The sequence below is a fragment of the Bidens hawaiensis genome, unplaced genomic scaffold (genome assembly GCF_021521415.1).
Source record: "Bidens hawaiensis isolate Kalapana, Puna unplaced genomic scaffold, B.hawaiensis_p1.1 tig00021044_1, whole genome shotgun sequence".
Lineage (NCBI taxonomy): Eukaryota > Viridiplantae > Streptophyta > Magnoliopsida > Asterales > Asteraceae > Bidens > Bidens hawaiensis.
In genome coordinates this window covers 397412-414546 of record NW_027493259.1, presented here as the reverse complement: position 1 = coordinate 414546, position 17135 = coordinate 397412, and the positions used below count along the sequence as shown (strand labels likewise).

The window sequence follows — 17135 nt, the reverse complement described above, 5'->3', positions numbered from 1 at the left end:
CCAACACTTTCAGATTTGTCTAAACTATCAGAACTAAGATATTCAACTTCTTCTCCAGGAAACATACACAAAAATATGTCATTAATTTCTTCGACAACCTCATTTAAAGGTGCAAGTATGGCCCTTTCTTGGAAATATGAAATATCATTACATTTTTCCAATAACAAAATCAATCAAATCAGAAAGAGGATCGGAAGAATCACGAATCAAAAGATCATCCGGTATCTCTATAATGGCGTTACCGTCATTGTCACCACCAAGTTTTCCTTCACCGAGCTCCAACAACCATTCAGCAAATCTAATGGTGTCTTCCAAAATTTGATGATTGACATCCGACAGTTAACCTCATATTTTTGGTTAACTTAAGAACCTTGCGTTTGGCCAAATGTGGGATGAACTAAGTGAAGCATTAACAATGTCACTACGTGACCCATGTTGTACCACGGGTAGGATTTGTCTGAAATCACCACAAAAAACAATCACTTTACCACCAAATGGATGTTGACAGTTGCTACGGTTACCATCTTTTATAACATCTTTTAAAGTCCTATACAAGGCTTCAAAAGCATGTTTATGTATCATAGGAGCCTCGTCCCAGATAATGAGATCAGTTTTGTTGATTAACTTGCAAATATCTGGACTTCGTTTTATTGAATATGTAGAATCCTCAGTTAGATTTATAGGAATTAAAAATCTAGAGTGAGTGGTTCTACCTCCCTCAAGTAACAAAGATGCTATACCGCTGGAGGCAACGTTTAAAACAATTTTACGTTTTGATCTTATGGAAGCCGATAATGTCTTCCATAAAAAAGTTTTTACCGTCCCTTCATAACCGTACACAAAAAAAATACCACCCCTCTTTTGATCAACTGCTTCCATTATTTGATTATATACATCTCGCTGCTCATCTGTTAATGAAATAAAAAGACGTTCAAACTCACCAGTCATGACTTCTGTGTCATACGCTAGCTCCTCATTCATAAAACGATTTGTTGATGCCAAAATACTATCATCATCAGGGAAAGGCATTGTAGGAAAATAACGGAGAGTACAATTATTTCTGAGAAAAAAGTTCTCAATTTCAAGTAACGCGAGGTTCTTTAGTTGTGTCTCTGAAAGTACCAAATCTGTAACGATAGATAAAATATTTAAACTGACTATTTAACTTAACATTTTTATGAATGTGTGAAAGAAGTTCGAAAATAACAAATTAAAAATGATTTGTATCTAGATTTTTCTGGTCATTTTGTTGTTTGTAAAGAATTCCATCAATTAAATAATGCCAACACTTTTCCCATACGTCGTCCGGTCTAGATAAACTGTATGTTATTAACATTGTAGCAAATAAACTACGTAAATAATAATCACTTGCAGTATGACTTGTTTCTTCAATAGCTTCTATATACTCGTTATCATCATCTAGAAGCCCTCTTTTATAACACGCATCCCTATAAGTAGCACACACTTCACCATCAATTGTACGAATATCTTCAAAACACATAGAGCCTTTAACCTTGTTCAACAAAATTCTTAGATAGTATGCTTCATTGAAAGTCGGAGGGACATGATGAACACGACCAATTGAGAAACCTCGTTTACGTAGGTCCCAAACCCTTTCATCGGGTTTCCAAACAAATTTTGTTGGAAACTCAGCGTAGGTTAGCATTCGAGCAAGATCATATTGCTGATTACACTCCATCAAAGCAATGAATTTTGAAGAACCAACATTCGATTTGTTTAAAACGTCTTCCACGTCGTCATCATCTACGAAAACAACTGTTTGTTGTCCAGGTAAATGAAACGGAAGCCGAGTCACAGAAGGTACTCTATAATGGACGTCAAAAGCAAAAATTCTCCATGCAGCCTCACATGCAGAGAGATATCTGCAATCATAAAACGCCTTAACTCCGTCGACCACTTCTCCTTGATTGTTAGTCTTGTCTTGTGCAAGTGATATAGTAGCACGATCCGGGCCTTTATTAATGTACTTAAACAAATACTTAATCGAACCCTCTTGATTATACCATTCAACATGGATATGGGCCTGATATTTTTTTAACAATCTGTTGTTATATGGAACAACATGTCTGTTGTCTAAATTCACCGCAGACTTGACAACAACATTACACAAATCTCTTCTTTGGTAAACAGGAAACCCATTCGAATCAATTGACGTCTCGTTCTGAAATTTCTTTGGGAATTTTTTAGAACACGAGTTATCGTCCATGCACGAGCATTTTGGATTAGCCACACCGCAATGACCATGCATCATGTGATCGCTTACAAGAGAATACAACTCTGGATCTTCATTCGGATCTGGAATTTCTGCTGAAATAAATTTGTCTATATTCTCAGGATTATGAATTTTATGTTCGGAATGCAAAAACAAAGCCGTAGGAAATTCAGCCCCTAGGTTATATACACGTGTTACACACGGGTGGAAAAACATGTTAACAAACATAATAAATTTAAACAACAAATTTAAGCACAAAAAACTTCTTCAACTTTAGGATCAAAACGTTAACCATTTACAATGTCTAGATATTAAAAGTTTAAAGTTACTATAAGTTAGTGTACACTAAACCACAAAAAAAAACATCAACAAAAGGCCTAAACATGTTCTTTCATATTAAACCACCATTAACTTCTTCAAATATTCTAACAAAATAAACTCATTTTGCTTCACCACCTGAAAATTAAAAAAAAAACAATATAATCCAAATTAAATATACCATTAAAATAATAACATGTTTAATAATGAAAAGCACGTGTTACACACGGTTGAAAATTATCATAAAAGTAAAAAAATATATAGCATGTAATACGTAAATTGAGTTATATTATATAATGATTTTTATATATGACTTTTATAATAAGTTTTAGATATATTTATACACTATTAATTATAAACTATAATTTGCAAACAAAACGTTGGTGTTTGATTTATTTTAAAACAAAACATTCATACCAATATTATTATACATTTATAAGTATAAAAATGATTTTTATAACAAAATGTTGTCACATATTAAGAAAATGTCTTTCTATAATGTTGGAAGAATTGGAGACGAAGACTCAAACAATAATGTAAGATTTCAATATCTTTCAATGGCTAGTTACCTGTATATCATACGCATGAAAACTGTATAATAATAATAATAATAATAATAATAATAAATTGATAGTGTAATATTTATAAGAACAAATACTTTTACATTCATTAGAAGGTATTATATTGTTTTTATTAAAATAAAATAACACACAACAATAAATTAATAACGTACAATGCCAACTTAAAAACATCTTTCTAATTTAATCCATGAAGCCAAAAAGTTATATCAATAAAAGCTACATTATGATATAAGAAGTCATAAAGTCTTGTTTATTAAACAATCATCGAAATAGTAAGAAATGTGTTGTAATTTTTTATACTTATAAAGAAGAAAACTAAAATCACTACAAAATCAAATTCAATTGTATTGTTAATAAGAAAAATAAATGTACAAATACAATTCACAAACTTATAAGCAAATCATAAATATCTATGTACATTCTTGGAATGAAAGAATGAATTTTATAATAAGAATTATATAGGTTAATAATATAAGTTGTTTGATAAAATTATTAGACAATTTTTATTTATAAATGATTTAGATAAACTTTAAGGATGTAATCGAATTAATTATTGTGTCAGTTTTGTCTAAATTTGAATATTAAAGTGTGTAAGTTTCTGTTTAATTTAAATATTCATACTTTGTCAAATTTAGTTACGAAATAAATCTGAATATTAAATTTGAATATTAAAGTGTGTAAATTTCGGTTTTATTTAAATATTCATATTTGTCAAATTTGGTTACGAAATGATTTATATATGAAAATTGAATATGTCTATTTAGTTAAAAAAAATAGTATAACTTAAAAATAACTTGTGACGACACGAATTCATACCGAACAAATTTGATACATTTCTAAAATTAAAACAACACGTTTCGAAATAGTTATAAAATATTAAAAAAATGGTTAATTGGTCAACTTCAAAAAATTATGGAAAGGTTTTTGATTTTTGAAATATTATAATCGGGGGTTTATTTTAGACATTTAGACATAATATAAAAATGGTCAAATATAAGAAAATTAAAAGTTTGTTGAGATTGAAAACTATGTAAAGCTTAAAAGTTTGTGTTTAATTTTTAAAATTCTATATTTAATAGGGTTTAATTATGTTATGACTATTAACCATAAATTAAGCAACTATAGTGACTATTTAAAATTTGAAATATAAATATAATTTTGAAATGATTTATTTCAAATTCCGTATTTAAGCAACAACTTACTATATTTTCAGTAACATTAAAATTAAAGTATATGACTATCTAATTATATAACTATAAATACAGATATAACTATCTAATTATATAACTATAAATAAAGATAGAAGTTATTATAAACCATAGATATGTTCAATATTATATACATAGTTATGCATAAACTAAGGATCAACTAAAAATATTTGTGTTTATTTTATACATTCATTTTGACATAATTAAAAGGTTTTTATCTTCTTACCACTATTCTATGCACAAATTAAGGACCAATGGTTTTTAATTTAAGCCATAATTTTGACATAATTAAAAGATTTTATTATAATCTTGCATTTAAATTCTAACAATATTATGTAACGATTAATTGGTATTTAAATAAAAAGATGGAAAATATTTTGATAATAGAAAAGTTTTAATACGAGTTTTATTTTAACAATTAATTTTGGCATAATCAAAATATTTAAATTTTCATTTTACCGCTATTATGCTCATAACTATGCATAAATTAAGGATCCGAGAGTTTTATTTTAAGCAACATTTTTGACATAATTAAAATATTTTAATATAATCTTGAGTTATTACAAAAACATTAACCTACAAAGTATTTTAAGATTTTAAAAACTTTTAATGCGAGTTTTATTTTAAGCATTCATTTTGACATAATTAAGATGTTTTCATCTTACAACTATTATACTCATAATTATGCATAAATTATAGAACAAATGGTTTTATTTTAAGCAATAATTTTGGCATAATTAACATATTATTATAATATAATATTGAATTCAAATTCAATTAGAATCGTATAACCATTAATTGGTATTTTAATGGAATTTTAAAAAAATCTTGATAGTATTTTGATATTGGAATATTTTTAATAACGGATTTTTAACTTCAAATAACATTATGTAACAATTAATTTGTATCATAATGGATGTTTAACCTTAAACTGGAAAGTATTTTAAGATTGGAAAATTTTTAATGCAGAGTTTTATTTTAAGCATTCATTTTGACATAATTAGAAGGTTTTAATATTAGAACTATTATATGAATCTATAATTATAAATAATTTAAGGACCAAAGGGTTTTATTTTTAACCAATAATTTTGACATAATTAACATTGATAATATAATATTGAATTCGAATTCAAATTCAAATAGAATCGTGGAACAATTAATTGGTATTTTAATGGAATTCTAAAAAAAGGTTGGAAAGAGTATTAAGATTGGAAAACTTTTAATACGATATTTTTAACTACAAACTGTATACAAAATGGAAAAATTAACATAGCAATTCAAATTTAACATTGTATTATGGCAATAGTTCAAAAAATAACAAACAAATACAAGAAATATCAATACTTTACATATTAAAACCAAGAGAAATTAAAAAACCGGTTAATTACAATACCTTTCTTTGATACAACCTATTAAAAGAAAAAGAAAATATGATTAATTACAACCTATCAAAAAATACATTTTTATCATATCTGTTAACAAAACATTACAAGACGACACCTTATAATGTCATCAAAACTAACAAATTTCAGCCCATACAAGTGGCCTTCAAATTCATAGGAATTTGATAGATGCGTCTCGGCTGTGAAAAAAAGTTTGTGTGGGCAGTCGATGTATTTGTAAGTAGACATATTTGCACCGAGTGAGGCCTTCCAAACAATCAAAGATTTATTCTCTGCAAGCCAAACATCATGTTTGGGAATGCAAGGCTTCCTTACATAGGCTTGCATTCTGTTGCCCTGCCACGTTATTATTATGATTAGTAAATAGTTGTATGAATAATATAGTAAATCAATGAATGTGTTAACAATACCATTTCGTCTTGAACAATCATTTCGATGGACCAATCTTTCCCGGGCTTTGAGTTGTCCTTCAGCCGCCAAAGTTTCAAAATACGGACCTTTAGGATACACTCACTGTTAAGAACATCGAGTTGGTTCAACATGGTGATATTTGTTGGCTCCATCTTCCTAGTGGTGAAAAATTTTTAAAAACACAAAAAACTTAAAATTTAAATAACAATAACACTTTTAAGCCTCAAAAATGAAATATGAAAATGGAAGATATATGAACAACAAAAACTAAAAACCTTGCCACACAAAACTACTCGTTTTTACTAAAGAGCCTTTGATGGTGTAACAATTAAGCTATCAAATGTACATATTTATACACAAAGGATTTAGGGTAGAGTAATTATAGAAGGAAGGTATAAATATAATTGATTATAAACATAAATTTAAGAAATTTCAAAAATTTTCAAAATAAATTATAGTAAGAAGGAATAGAATTGATATCGTAATTAATGGATTTTCAAATAATATGCAATGTTACATAATTAGATTCGAAATACAAATAATATATTTCCAAATTTTTGAATTGTATGTAATGCTAAATCTGTAAAATGCAATGTTACATAATGTAAAAATGTAAGTTACTAATTATATAGTATGTATTGTAATTCATATAAGGTGTGAAAATAAAAGATTACTAATTTATTTATATATATGTAACTCAATTGTTAATTAGTAAATCGTAATTCTAAGTCAATGTTTACAATAATAAGTGAATGGGTGAATGAGTCAACAATGGATTTGTAACTCAATTGTTATTGTTAAACAATAATAAGTCAATGGATTTGTATTTTAATTCTTAAAAGTAAATTACTGTAATTAAATCAGTGGGTCAATGGGTCAACTAACGTAATTATAGTAAAACTTAATGATTGTTAATTAATTATATTTTACATTCAAATTTAGACCATAAGTTATACAATAATTAATTCAAATAGGAAGGGGGGAATATCAAATTTAAAAATTTAGAAATCTGTAATGAAACATTTCCTTAATAAAATGGGTCATCCTTTCCTAATTTTCTTAATTTCCTTACGAATTTGACAAATTTAATTTAAATAATATAATATTTTAACAGAATTATAATATTTTAAATCGGTAATCTCTATATTATATATATATATATATATATATTATTCGTAATCTATATATTAAATACGTAATCTCTTATATATATGAAATAACAAATAATTAATTAAATTATTTATTACATATCATCTATAAAATTAACACAGGTGGCAAATGAAATCAAACAAAAAATAACAAAGGGGGTGAATGAAATCAACAAAAAATAATAAAATTTTAAAAAATAAATTTTGAATATTTCGTATTCAAACTATAGCTACGATTTTAAAATATTACATTAATTAGAATATTTTGTCTTGTTATTTAATTAATCTAAATTTACACTTTTAGGTAAATGTAATATTTTATTAAATTATTATTTAAGTATTCAAAATAAAAAATTAAAGATTAAAGGAAAGATGAAAGATAATAGTTTAATAGCATTGATGAATCTTATTTTAATATATTATTGATTTATTTTATTCACTTGAAAATTAAAAAAGACATTGATATATTTGGAAACTATGAGAATCAACTAATAGGAAATGGTTATATGGACTTAAAGCTTATTGCTTTAATAGTATAGTTAGATAACTAATGTTACATTAAGCAAAGTTAAATGCTAACAATTCTCATATGATGTGTGTTTTTTACTGTTCATTTGATGGCTTGACTGATTATTTATTTATAAAATGAGCTATGCATTTTGTAACCTTTACATTTTGTACGGTTGCTTTATACAGTATTAATTTAGTTAATTTATTATAATCTTATATGTAATAATTATTATACAAATAAATACTTGAAATTTATGAACACTAGGCTTGTGAGTCAGCTCTATAGCTTGATAAGTGAACACCAGACTTGTTTAATATAAATGTTATTTTCTATGCTTGAGTTTGGGCTCAAGCTCGGCTCAATTTGAGCTTTTAGCGAGCCGGATTCGAGCAGCTCATGAGTGGCTTGGCTCGTTCACACCACTACCTCCAGATCCTGGTTCGATCGGCGGGTCCTGAGATCATTGCATATGACCAAACATTCATGTGCTATTAGTTCTCTTAATCAACAAATACAATTAGTTTTCTCTTAATCAACAAATACAATTAGTTTTCTTAATTAGCAAATACAACACATTTTCTGTTTTTACACAACCCACAATTACTGCAGTCCTAATCATCAGGGTCGTCTCTGAGAATTCAAAGACTCTCGCAGACCCCGTGTGAGTATAAAAAATAGTCCCCTAGATATAAAATTATTTTTAAATAAGAACAAGAAAATGACCCTTAACTAGTATATTTGGGTTAAAAAAACAAATACACTTTATTCTTTAAATTAGTTGTGACTAATTTAATAATTGGGTTTTAAATAAAAGAGGCTTTTATTTTACAAGTTTTAGTTGGGTTTTAAATTTAATAATTATAGTATTCTGGTTATAAAAATTAATAAAATCTTAATATAAAGAAAGAATTCAACTATGTAACCAACAAAAAAAATTGGTGTTGTGCATCAAGTAGTCTAGGAAACAAACAAAATAAAGTTGGTAGATGCAAGGAAAAGAAAGAATCAAACTTGAATCCCTGAATGAATCTAACAATAGACAAACAAAAGAGGCAACCATATGAGCTAATTGACAATATTGTTTAACCAGCGTTTGAGTTATATTTAACCATATCTATAACGAACTTCAGTTTTCTTATTTGGGCCCTGTGCAGTTGCACGGGCTGCACAGCCCTTGGCCCGGCTCTGCTCCGAGTAATCATATATACATACAAGAAACAATATTACACATCCATATGTTTTCAAAGATCATAAACATGGGCCCACCTTAGCTCATGCCTTCTTTGATGCTGCAAATGACACTTTTGACACCACCTTAGCTCCCCTGCTCTTTGCCATGTAAAGGCCAACATGGTGCATAAGTTCCTATTATTGCAACATGGTAGAAAAAAATTAATGCTTTTTTTTTTAAAAAATAACTATTTAAAAAAATAAGATATTGTTATATAGCTATGCTGCCCTTCCTACCATATAAATTCAGGTTAGGCACATAAAACATGTGCATCCATGATTATGAATAATACTGGCGCGTTACATAGATAACTGTATAAACACATGTACCTATTGTTTTAAGAAAAATATTCATATAGTGAGCTTTGACACTCTCCATAGATACTTTAACCCATTTAATTTGCTGCAAATGCCAATGTTAACATAGAGGTGCACAAATCGGTTTATGGTCAACGGAGTCAAAACCAGGTTGTGAGTAACTGGTTTGGGTTGGAACCGACTGGAGGAATTGGAGAAAACTGACTGATGGTAGCCGATCTGGGTCAGGTTGGGACCCGGTTCGTGTTTTGACTTTTGAGAGCGTTTTTGAGATTTTAATGAATATAGAACATTTTTGAACGTTGTGATTAAACCAACGCATTCAATATTTATTTATACTAGCATACGGGGGCAAAATGGTTTAAAAAAAGTCACAAAAAACAAACAAAAACGGTTATATAGCCGTTACCCAACAGCTAGTCTTTTTGAATTTTCACCAAACTGGTTCCGAACCGATTTCTAGAATCGATTCTCATTCTCAATAATAACCGTTTCAACCCAGTTTCTCTCTGTAGATGCCAAAACCATCTGTTTCAATGTTTACCAATTTCAGGTCGGGTTTCTTTCACCGGTTTCAATGTGTGCCTCTAGTTAAACACACACGTGATTAGAATAGTCTACATAGCAAACGAGTGTACCTGAGGGTGAGCAAGAGCATCAGGGATATTTTTGGCAACATGAAGCGGAAGATCAAAAGTCGCACACGCACCAGAATACACGATCACGTCCTTTATTGGTTTAACGTGACCACGGTTTCTTGCAGATAATGCAGAACACACAAAGTCCAATACACATACGTCCGTGCATATCCCAACAACCAATATCTGAAAAGCCGAAACAATATCATATCAGTTTGTCTATTCAACACATTTCAATTAAAACAATATTCACAACACTTACGGTTTCAATCTGGTGTTTTTTCACCCAGCCTACAAACACATTAGACCCGTCTTTCTCAAATGAACCAAGAAATCCATCAATGCAGTCTTTACGTCTAATGGTCACATTTGATTCATTCTTTAACCATTGCAGAGCTACAACACAGAGGTGGAAAAGCAAGACATAATAATATATTATAATATTAATAATAAAGGATCAACGAGTGTGTTTTCGGTTATATAATAACAATCTACCGGGGACCAAGTTGGCTTCATCTGTCCCGATTATACAATGAGGAGGATAAGGCGGCTCGGGGACATCCGGATGATGAGAATCAAGAAAAGCAAACACGGGCCATTTCTTTTCACAAAACATTCTGGAAAGCTGTACTGACTCCTCAACCATTTTAGATATTTGTTTATCGGGTGCTTTTGGAGCCTGTAAACATTATATCAAAACAGAGTTACTACAATCAGACCGCATAAACATCATTTTGACAACAAAGTAATGTTCTAATAAACTTCTTTTTATAAGTTAAATATTAGCCTATTTGATCTCAAAATCTAGGCCTGTAAACGAGCCGAACCGAAAGAACACGAACAAAGGCAAGTTTCATTTTAACTTTCTCCGGACACGAGCCACGGGCATATAATCAAACAAATTTTTTTTGTTTATGTTTGTTCATGTTCGCTCGTTTAGAACTTAAAAGAATAATTAACGAACATAAACAAACAAACTTAAACGAACATAAACAAACAAACTTAAACGAACATAACCGAACAAACACAAGTTAGCATTAACGAACACAAACGAACAAGTAAATACACACACACACATACACACATATATATAGGTTGAGATCTGAAATGTAGCAATTAGATCTAAATGAATGTATAACCTACAAATATGAGACAAAAACTAATTAAACAGTTGGATGAGTGAAAAGCAGCAAGCAGGTATTAATTAATTAATTAATTACCAGATTACCAGCACCGACGGTACAGAAGCCATTAACGATATCGACCATGACAAGACCGACTGAGACGTTGTCACCAGTCAAAACCACCGACTCTTGATCCACCGGCAGCTCATTTCTCACCACTTCTATTGCCGTTCCCGACACCATTTTCACCGATCACAGACACACCAACCAATATTATTATTATTATTATTATTACTATTAATATTAATTCAACGCAAGGCGTACTCTCTCTCTCTCTCTCTTTGTCTTCTGTTAATGGTTCAGGGCACACATCTGAACCATTCAGCTTGGAAAATGTTGGTGAGCCATACACACGCTCCGCCTCCTCACCATATCCCCTCACCTCTGCACCGTCGACCATCACCCTCCCCCGCCTCTCGCCACCGGTCACCGTCGATTCCATCCTCGTGGCTAACCAGGTTCAATTTCGATTTCTATTACATTCTCAATCGATTCATGAAATCAATTTCTAAATTATAATCATGTTTTTATTGTTTGATTCAGTCGATCAATTTAATTGATTTCTGATTGCATGATTCAATCGGGTGATCTGAAGCAGGTTCACTATGGTTCGTGTATAAATGGCTATTGGGTTAAACACCAGAATTGGTTCCTATTTTGGTGATCTGATGCAGGTTCATTAAAGTCGACGATGTTGACTGAGCCTCTGTGGTTCCTATTTTTGATAGCTTGAATCGATTAAACACCATAATTGGATTAAACGGGTCAATGTGTGAACATGTCGGCTACTTAAAGCTGTGATGGTTTCCTGAGCTTTATAGGCGATGTTTGAGCCTCTTTATTTTTGATAGCTTGAATCGGTTTAACATTGTACTTTGGTTAAACGGGTCAATGTGTAAAATCGTCATGATAAAAAAAAGAGTTGCTTAAACAATTATTGTTTAAATAATCATCTCTTTTGTTATATAAAATAAGATGTGTTATATGAAACTCTTGTATACAAATTTATTGAATTTTTGTTACCGTTATTTAGTAAAACTCTATAGTTTTTTATACATATAGATTTGCACTTAAATAGCTATCACACAGTGGTGTGATGGTGGCGGTGGTCAGGCAGGTTGCATGCTCTGCGATTTATCGCGTACTTTTATCGGGTTCGATTAGAAACCCCAAGTGGGTGGTCTGGTAGGATAAAACCCTGTCGGTGGGTCTGATTCGGAACCCTTGGTGGCGATGGAGTGGTGGTGGCAGTTGTAGTTGCGCAGCTTTACGGTCGGTTTTGGGTCACTTGCTTTTTAGGGGCTATGATGGTGTATTAGTTAAAATCTGAATATGAGAGATTTTGTGATGCTCTTGCAGCATGTTTTCGGCCGTCTATGGCGGTCTTATCTGAGCCTATTTGTGATTTTATCTCTTAACGAAAATAATTTCTAATTGAGTTTTCATTATCGAGTAAAGTCTTAATTTTAGGCTAAATTGATCATACATGATTTCCACTAAATATCATCATAAACATTAGCACACAGTGTTGTGAGACATGATTTATTGATGTTTGAAATTCATGTGAATGGTTTTTGATGGATGTCTTTCTTTAGGGATAAGCTTTTGTGAAGGAATACAGCATTGCATACTTTGATACTGCAAAGCACCACCAACACCCCCTGCAAGTTGCAATGCTTGAACTTAGACTATCTTTTGTATATTGTAAATGGACACAAACAACTAATATGGACCGTGGGCATCATCTAAACTGTTTTGTCATTTAGATATATGTAACCACTTTATATGTAGCCTACATTAAATACAAGTACGTCATAAATACCCAACCATAAATGGAATTTGTTGAAGTTGTTGATGTTCTCTACAGCCGAACCCCGCTGCATCGCAGCGGGTCATCCAACTAGTTGAATATAATTATGAGTCCTCACTTAGATATGACTAATCTTTCATGGTGATAATGTGTAGGTAATTTATGAAAGTGTTCGAGTCATGCGGACAAACGAGGGGACTATAGGTAAAGTTTTGAATGCAAGTGCCAAGATGATCAAGTCTTTTAAGATTGGGCGTTGCACAAGTATGAAGACATCGTTCGGGTTGCAAGAATGAAGACGCATGTTTAGTTATTGTATATTATGTTCATTTTTAAACATTTATATTTGTGGTACTTTGAATTTGTGTATCTTTGAAACTTTTATGCACATTGATTCCATTTTTACGTATATATTTGCGTATATATTGGGTTTCAATGAAAAAAAAAGTATCCTGGTAGTTCGTTGAGTTCTGCACCAAATAGTTTAGAGGGTTAAAATAGTCATTATGTACAATCATTCAGATGTCCAACAACACTTTAGTGTTACTGGTTCAGCACTTATTGGCTCAGAACCTCTTAATCATTCAGACCTCTTAATCATTTAGCACTTAATGGTTCAGCATTAGCCAAACAGCCCCTTAGACTTGTATGTAGGTTGAGCATTAAAAAGATTTCGTTTCAATATATTAGGTATGTGTAGTGGGGCGGCAAATTACGCGACAAATTGGGTTTGGGGCCGAGAACACCACGTCGCGGGGCGATAAGGAGGCGGCAATGGGTGGAGCGACGAGAAGTAGTCGCATGTGTGGATTTGGTTTTAATAGTAATGTATTAGTATGTGTGATATAGGGGAATGTTCATGTACATTTTAATCTTAACATGAGAACGTAGAAAATAATACTAATTTATAAAATAAAGATAAAAATTACATAAACAATGGTTTATAATAACAAAGAAAAAAACCTAAAAATTAGTATTATTTTCTACGTTCTCATTTTAATCTTAACGTAAGAAACAATACCAACTACAATATCAATTTACATAAACAATGGTTTATAATAACAAAGAAAAAAACCTAAAAATTACAACAAAAAAATCAAAATCAATAACAAAATAATAACAAAAAATACCAGCAAATACTTAAAACAAACAAAAGAAAAAAAATCTACCAATAACAACAAAATATAAATAAGCAAATACTTATAACGTCTCATAATTGAAAATTAACAAATATGAATAAAAAATAACAACAAATACCTATAAAAATAAACATAATAATAACAACAAATTTATTCTCACTGTTTTCATTTTAAAAATAAAATGCATTTGGGTTCTTCTGTGTCGAGACATCCTTTGGTCTTTCCCTAACAAATAATGTATATGGACATATGGTCTATGTTATATGTGGTGCCACAGAATATGCCATTTCTATCAAACGAGTCATGGAGCCCAAGGTACAATCTGTTGTATCGATCGTTAGGCCTGTCAGTTTTCACCCGAACCCAAGAACCGAACCCGACCCGAATAGACCTGACCCGTAGACACATCCAAACCGCATAACCCGAACCCGAGATACCACGTAACCCGAACCCGATTGCAATAGTTCGGGTCGGGTTTTGGATAGGATTTCCTCAATTCGGGTTAACCCGAAAACCCCGAGAAAGTAGCGATGTAAAATGCCGAAATTTTCTAGGTTTGAGTCTTTACCTATTATACCTACAATACAATTCAAAAGAGAATAATAATATATGCATACGACACACTCGGTTTCTTCATCAGGCAATACAACTTCAAAGTTCCAATCAAAGAGTTTGCAAAAGGCATGCTCGATCAATGTTTAATTGAAACTAGTTGATTATATTTGAACGTATGAAGTTTCTCTAATTCCAACTCAACAGTATGGTTATTTCTTGTTGAATTGAATCCATTAAAACTAGAGCATTCATGCGTTTCTTGTTGGTATACTATTTAATTAACATCAATTGACAATGTCAAGTTGAAAAATGAACACAAATATGATATTTATTAATGCATTGGATTTTTGTTATTTAACTTTAATACGTTTTGGTTTGGGACATGGTATTTCTATTTAACAATTGTTTGTTACGGATTAAGATTTTGGTGTTTTTTTTTTACATTTAAACGATTACTCGTATTGCTTCTTATTGTTTGATTTAATTATTCTTAAATGCTAATATGTTCATATACGAGGTGGTGTATAGTAATACTATTTCAGTGTCATTGTACACTATGATGACCAAAAAAACCCACCTTTTTGTAATCATTTCAACCCTTTCACAACCTTCACTTAACCCGAAACCCGAATCAAACTGACCCGATCTAACCCGACCCAATAAACCAGAAAACCATAAAACCCGAAACTAGAATGGTTTGGTTTTCGGGTTATATTTCCACTCATAAAAACCCGACCCGAAAAACCCGAAACCCGACAAAAAAACCCGAAGAACACCCCTATCGATCGTTAGGCTATGTTTTCCCGATGAGGATCGGTTAACTCGATATTGATCTACAAACCGTAAATGCAAGGAGTTTGTTTTAGTGTGTTTCGGCACTAATTAGTGAACGAAAAACGAACGATTAAGAAAACAAGATGTAAATGATATCTCGTTGAAGCTTGTTATAAATTTCGGCAGGGTTTCGTTACAAATTGGATACAAATCAAGTCCAGAACTCTTAACTAACTAACAAATAAATATGTATTTATACTAATCAATCCATTTTTTAACTTCAGCCTTCGTTCTCTAATTGTTCCCTTCATTCTTTAGATTTACCCTCTATTCACTACATTTGCCTTTCATTCTCTAACTTTACCCTTCATTCTCTACATTTCTTCCCATTCTCTACATTTACCTCCATCTTCCATTCTCTAGGCATATGAACCTTATACAAAGACTTAATGGCGAGCCGGCTCAACCCTCAGCACTTGTCACACCAAAAGTGTATTAACAAGCTCCCTCTTGACAATTGTTGGCGTTCGTTAAACTTTAGTATGTCGCTTTGCTTTCAGTTGATCTTCACGTATGTCTTTTATACAAGTAATATCATCTAGAAAATACACTAACATGCTTTATGTTGGTCAGTAATTCTTTATTGTTTATGACATGTTTGTATCAAGTTTTATAGAAATCATTACTAAATTCTCCATGGTAAATATATATGTGCATCAAATTAGATTTGAGACTTTAACCCCCCCCCCCCCCTCTTTATTTTTTTCTAAACGCATTTAGGAAAACATAAATGTAATAGCTTAATATATGGTGTCTCATAAGTATAGGGCTATGATTGTAGGTTCCAAAACCAAAAGGGAGTCGTATGACATATTGACATTAAACTAAATATCAATTACCATAAATAACTCGATAACCGAAATAATTAACAAGTAGGCCCCTTTATTATTAATTATTGTAAAAGAGATTCGGATTCCAAAAAGACGGCTTAGAATCTGACTTCACTTACATTCCTGCATATTTTTTGTACATTGTTTTGTCCTAGTAAAGTTTTTATTTACCTTTTAAACTAATTTTCCTAATTTACGAGAAAATTCTCAAAATATGTATTTTCATAAACAAGTTTTAAGTTTTAGGTATCATTTGTAAAGAATTCCAGAAATATGTATTTTCAACTAGTCGTGACGACTATATTGCTGGTGTCAACGAGGAGTTTACAAAACTGCTTGCGACAACTATTTTATGCTAAGAAAACCTCATGAGCGAATATTTTGAAGCACTAAACTTGTCAGGACGACTAATTTAGGTAAAAGATAGTTTGGACGAGTTTTTTATGAAATTTTTGGTACTTTTTTAGTATTATATTATTATATAAAATTTTACTCATAAATAGTTTTCTTTATAACTTTTAACATAAGATTTTACCAAAACCCATATACGCTATTGAGACTACGTCATTTTTTATCTACGCACTGGCATAAATTTTATTCGAAATCGAATGGGTCAAATTCAAACTGCGGAAATCTTTTAAGCTGTTAAGCAATTTATAAATTGGAGATTCAATTTACTGCGTCTTTCATATTTTTTAAGCCCTTAAGAAGACTCTGAAAAGACTATCTTCAATTTACTGAGTCTTTCATATTTTTTAAAATATGAAAGACGTGGCTATCAAAA

General features: G+C 30.8%; 2 protein-coding genes across 2 annotated transcripts; both read right to left on the bottom strand.

The window, feature by feature from the left end:
- Positions 1-1210: 1210 nt before the first annotated feature.
- Positions 1211-2269, bottom strand: LOC143562647 (uncharacterized). Its single transcript, XM_077050392.1, has one exon. The coding sequence runs from the start codon at positions 2267-2269 to the stop codon at positions 1211-1213; it is 1059 nt and encodes a 352-aa protein (XP_076906507.1).
- A 6537-nt stretch (positions 2270-8806) lies between these two features.
- On the bottom strand, positions 8807-11447 carry LOC143562640 (nicotinamidase 1-like). The gene is made up of 5 exons (XM_077050389.1): positions 11220-11447; positions 10495-10678; positions 10262-10395; positions 10000-10185; positions 8807-9178 (listed from the first exon to the last, which is right to left on the bottom strand). Exons 1-5 carry the CDS (start codon positions 11364-11366, stop codon positions 9086-9088), a joined length of 744 nt encoding a protein of 247 aa, XP_076906504.1. The 5' UTR covers positions 11367-11447; the 3' UTR covers positions 8807-9085.
- Positions 11448-17135: the final 5688 nt, after the last annotated feature.

What these genes read in the sequence shown, in the direction of transcription:
- LOC143562647 (XM_077050392.1), bottom strand. Translation starts at nt 2,269, where the DNA reads ATGCATGGTCATTGCGGTGTGGCTAATCCAAAATGCTCGTGCATGGAC.
- LOC143562640 (XM_077050389.1), bottom strand. Translation starts at nt 11,366, where the DNA reads ATGGTGTCGGGAACGGCAATAGAAGTGGTGAGAAATGAGCTGCCGGTG. An exon ending in CCGTCGGTGCTGGTAATCTG is followed by an intron (nt 10,679 to 11,219) that starts GTAATTAATTAA and finishes TAATGTTTACAG; the next exon opens with GCTCCAAAAGCACCCGATAA. An exon ending in ATGCTCTTGCTCACCCTCAG is followed by an intron (nt 9,179 to 9,999) that starts GTACACTCGTTT and finishes TTGCAATAATAG; the next exon opens with GAACTTATGCACCATGTTGG.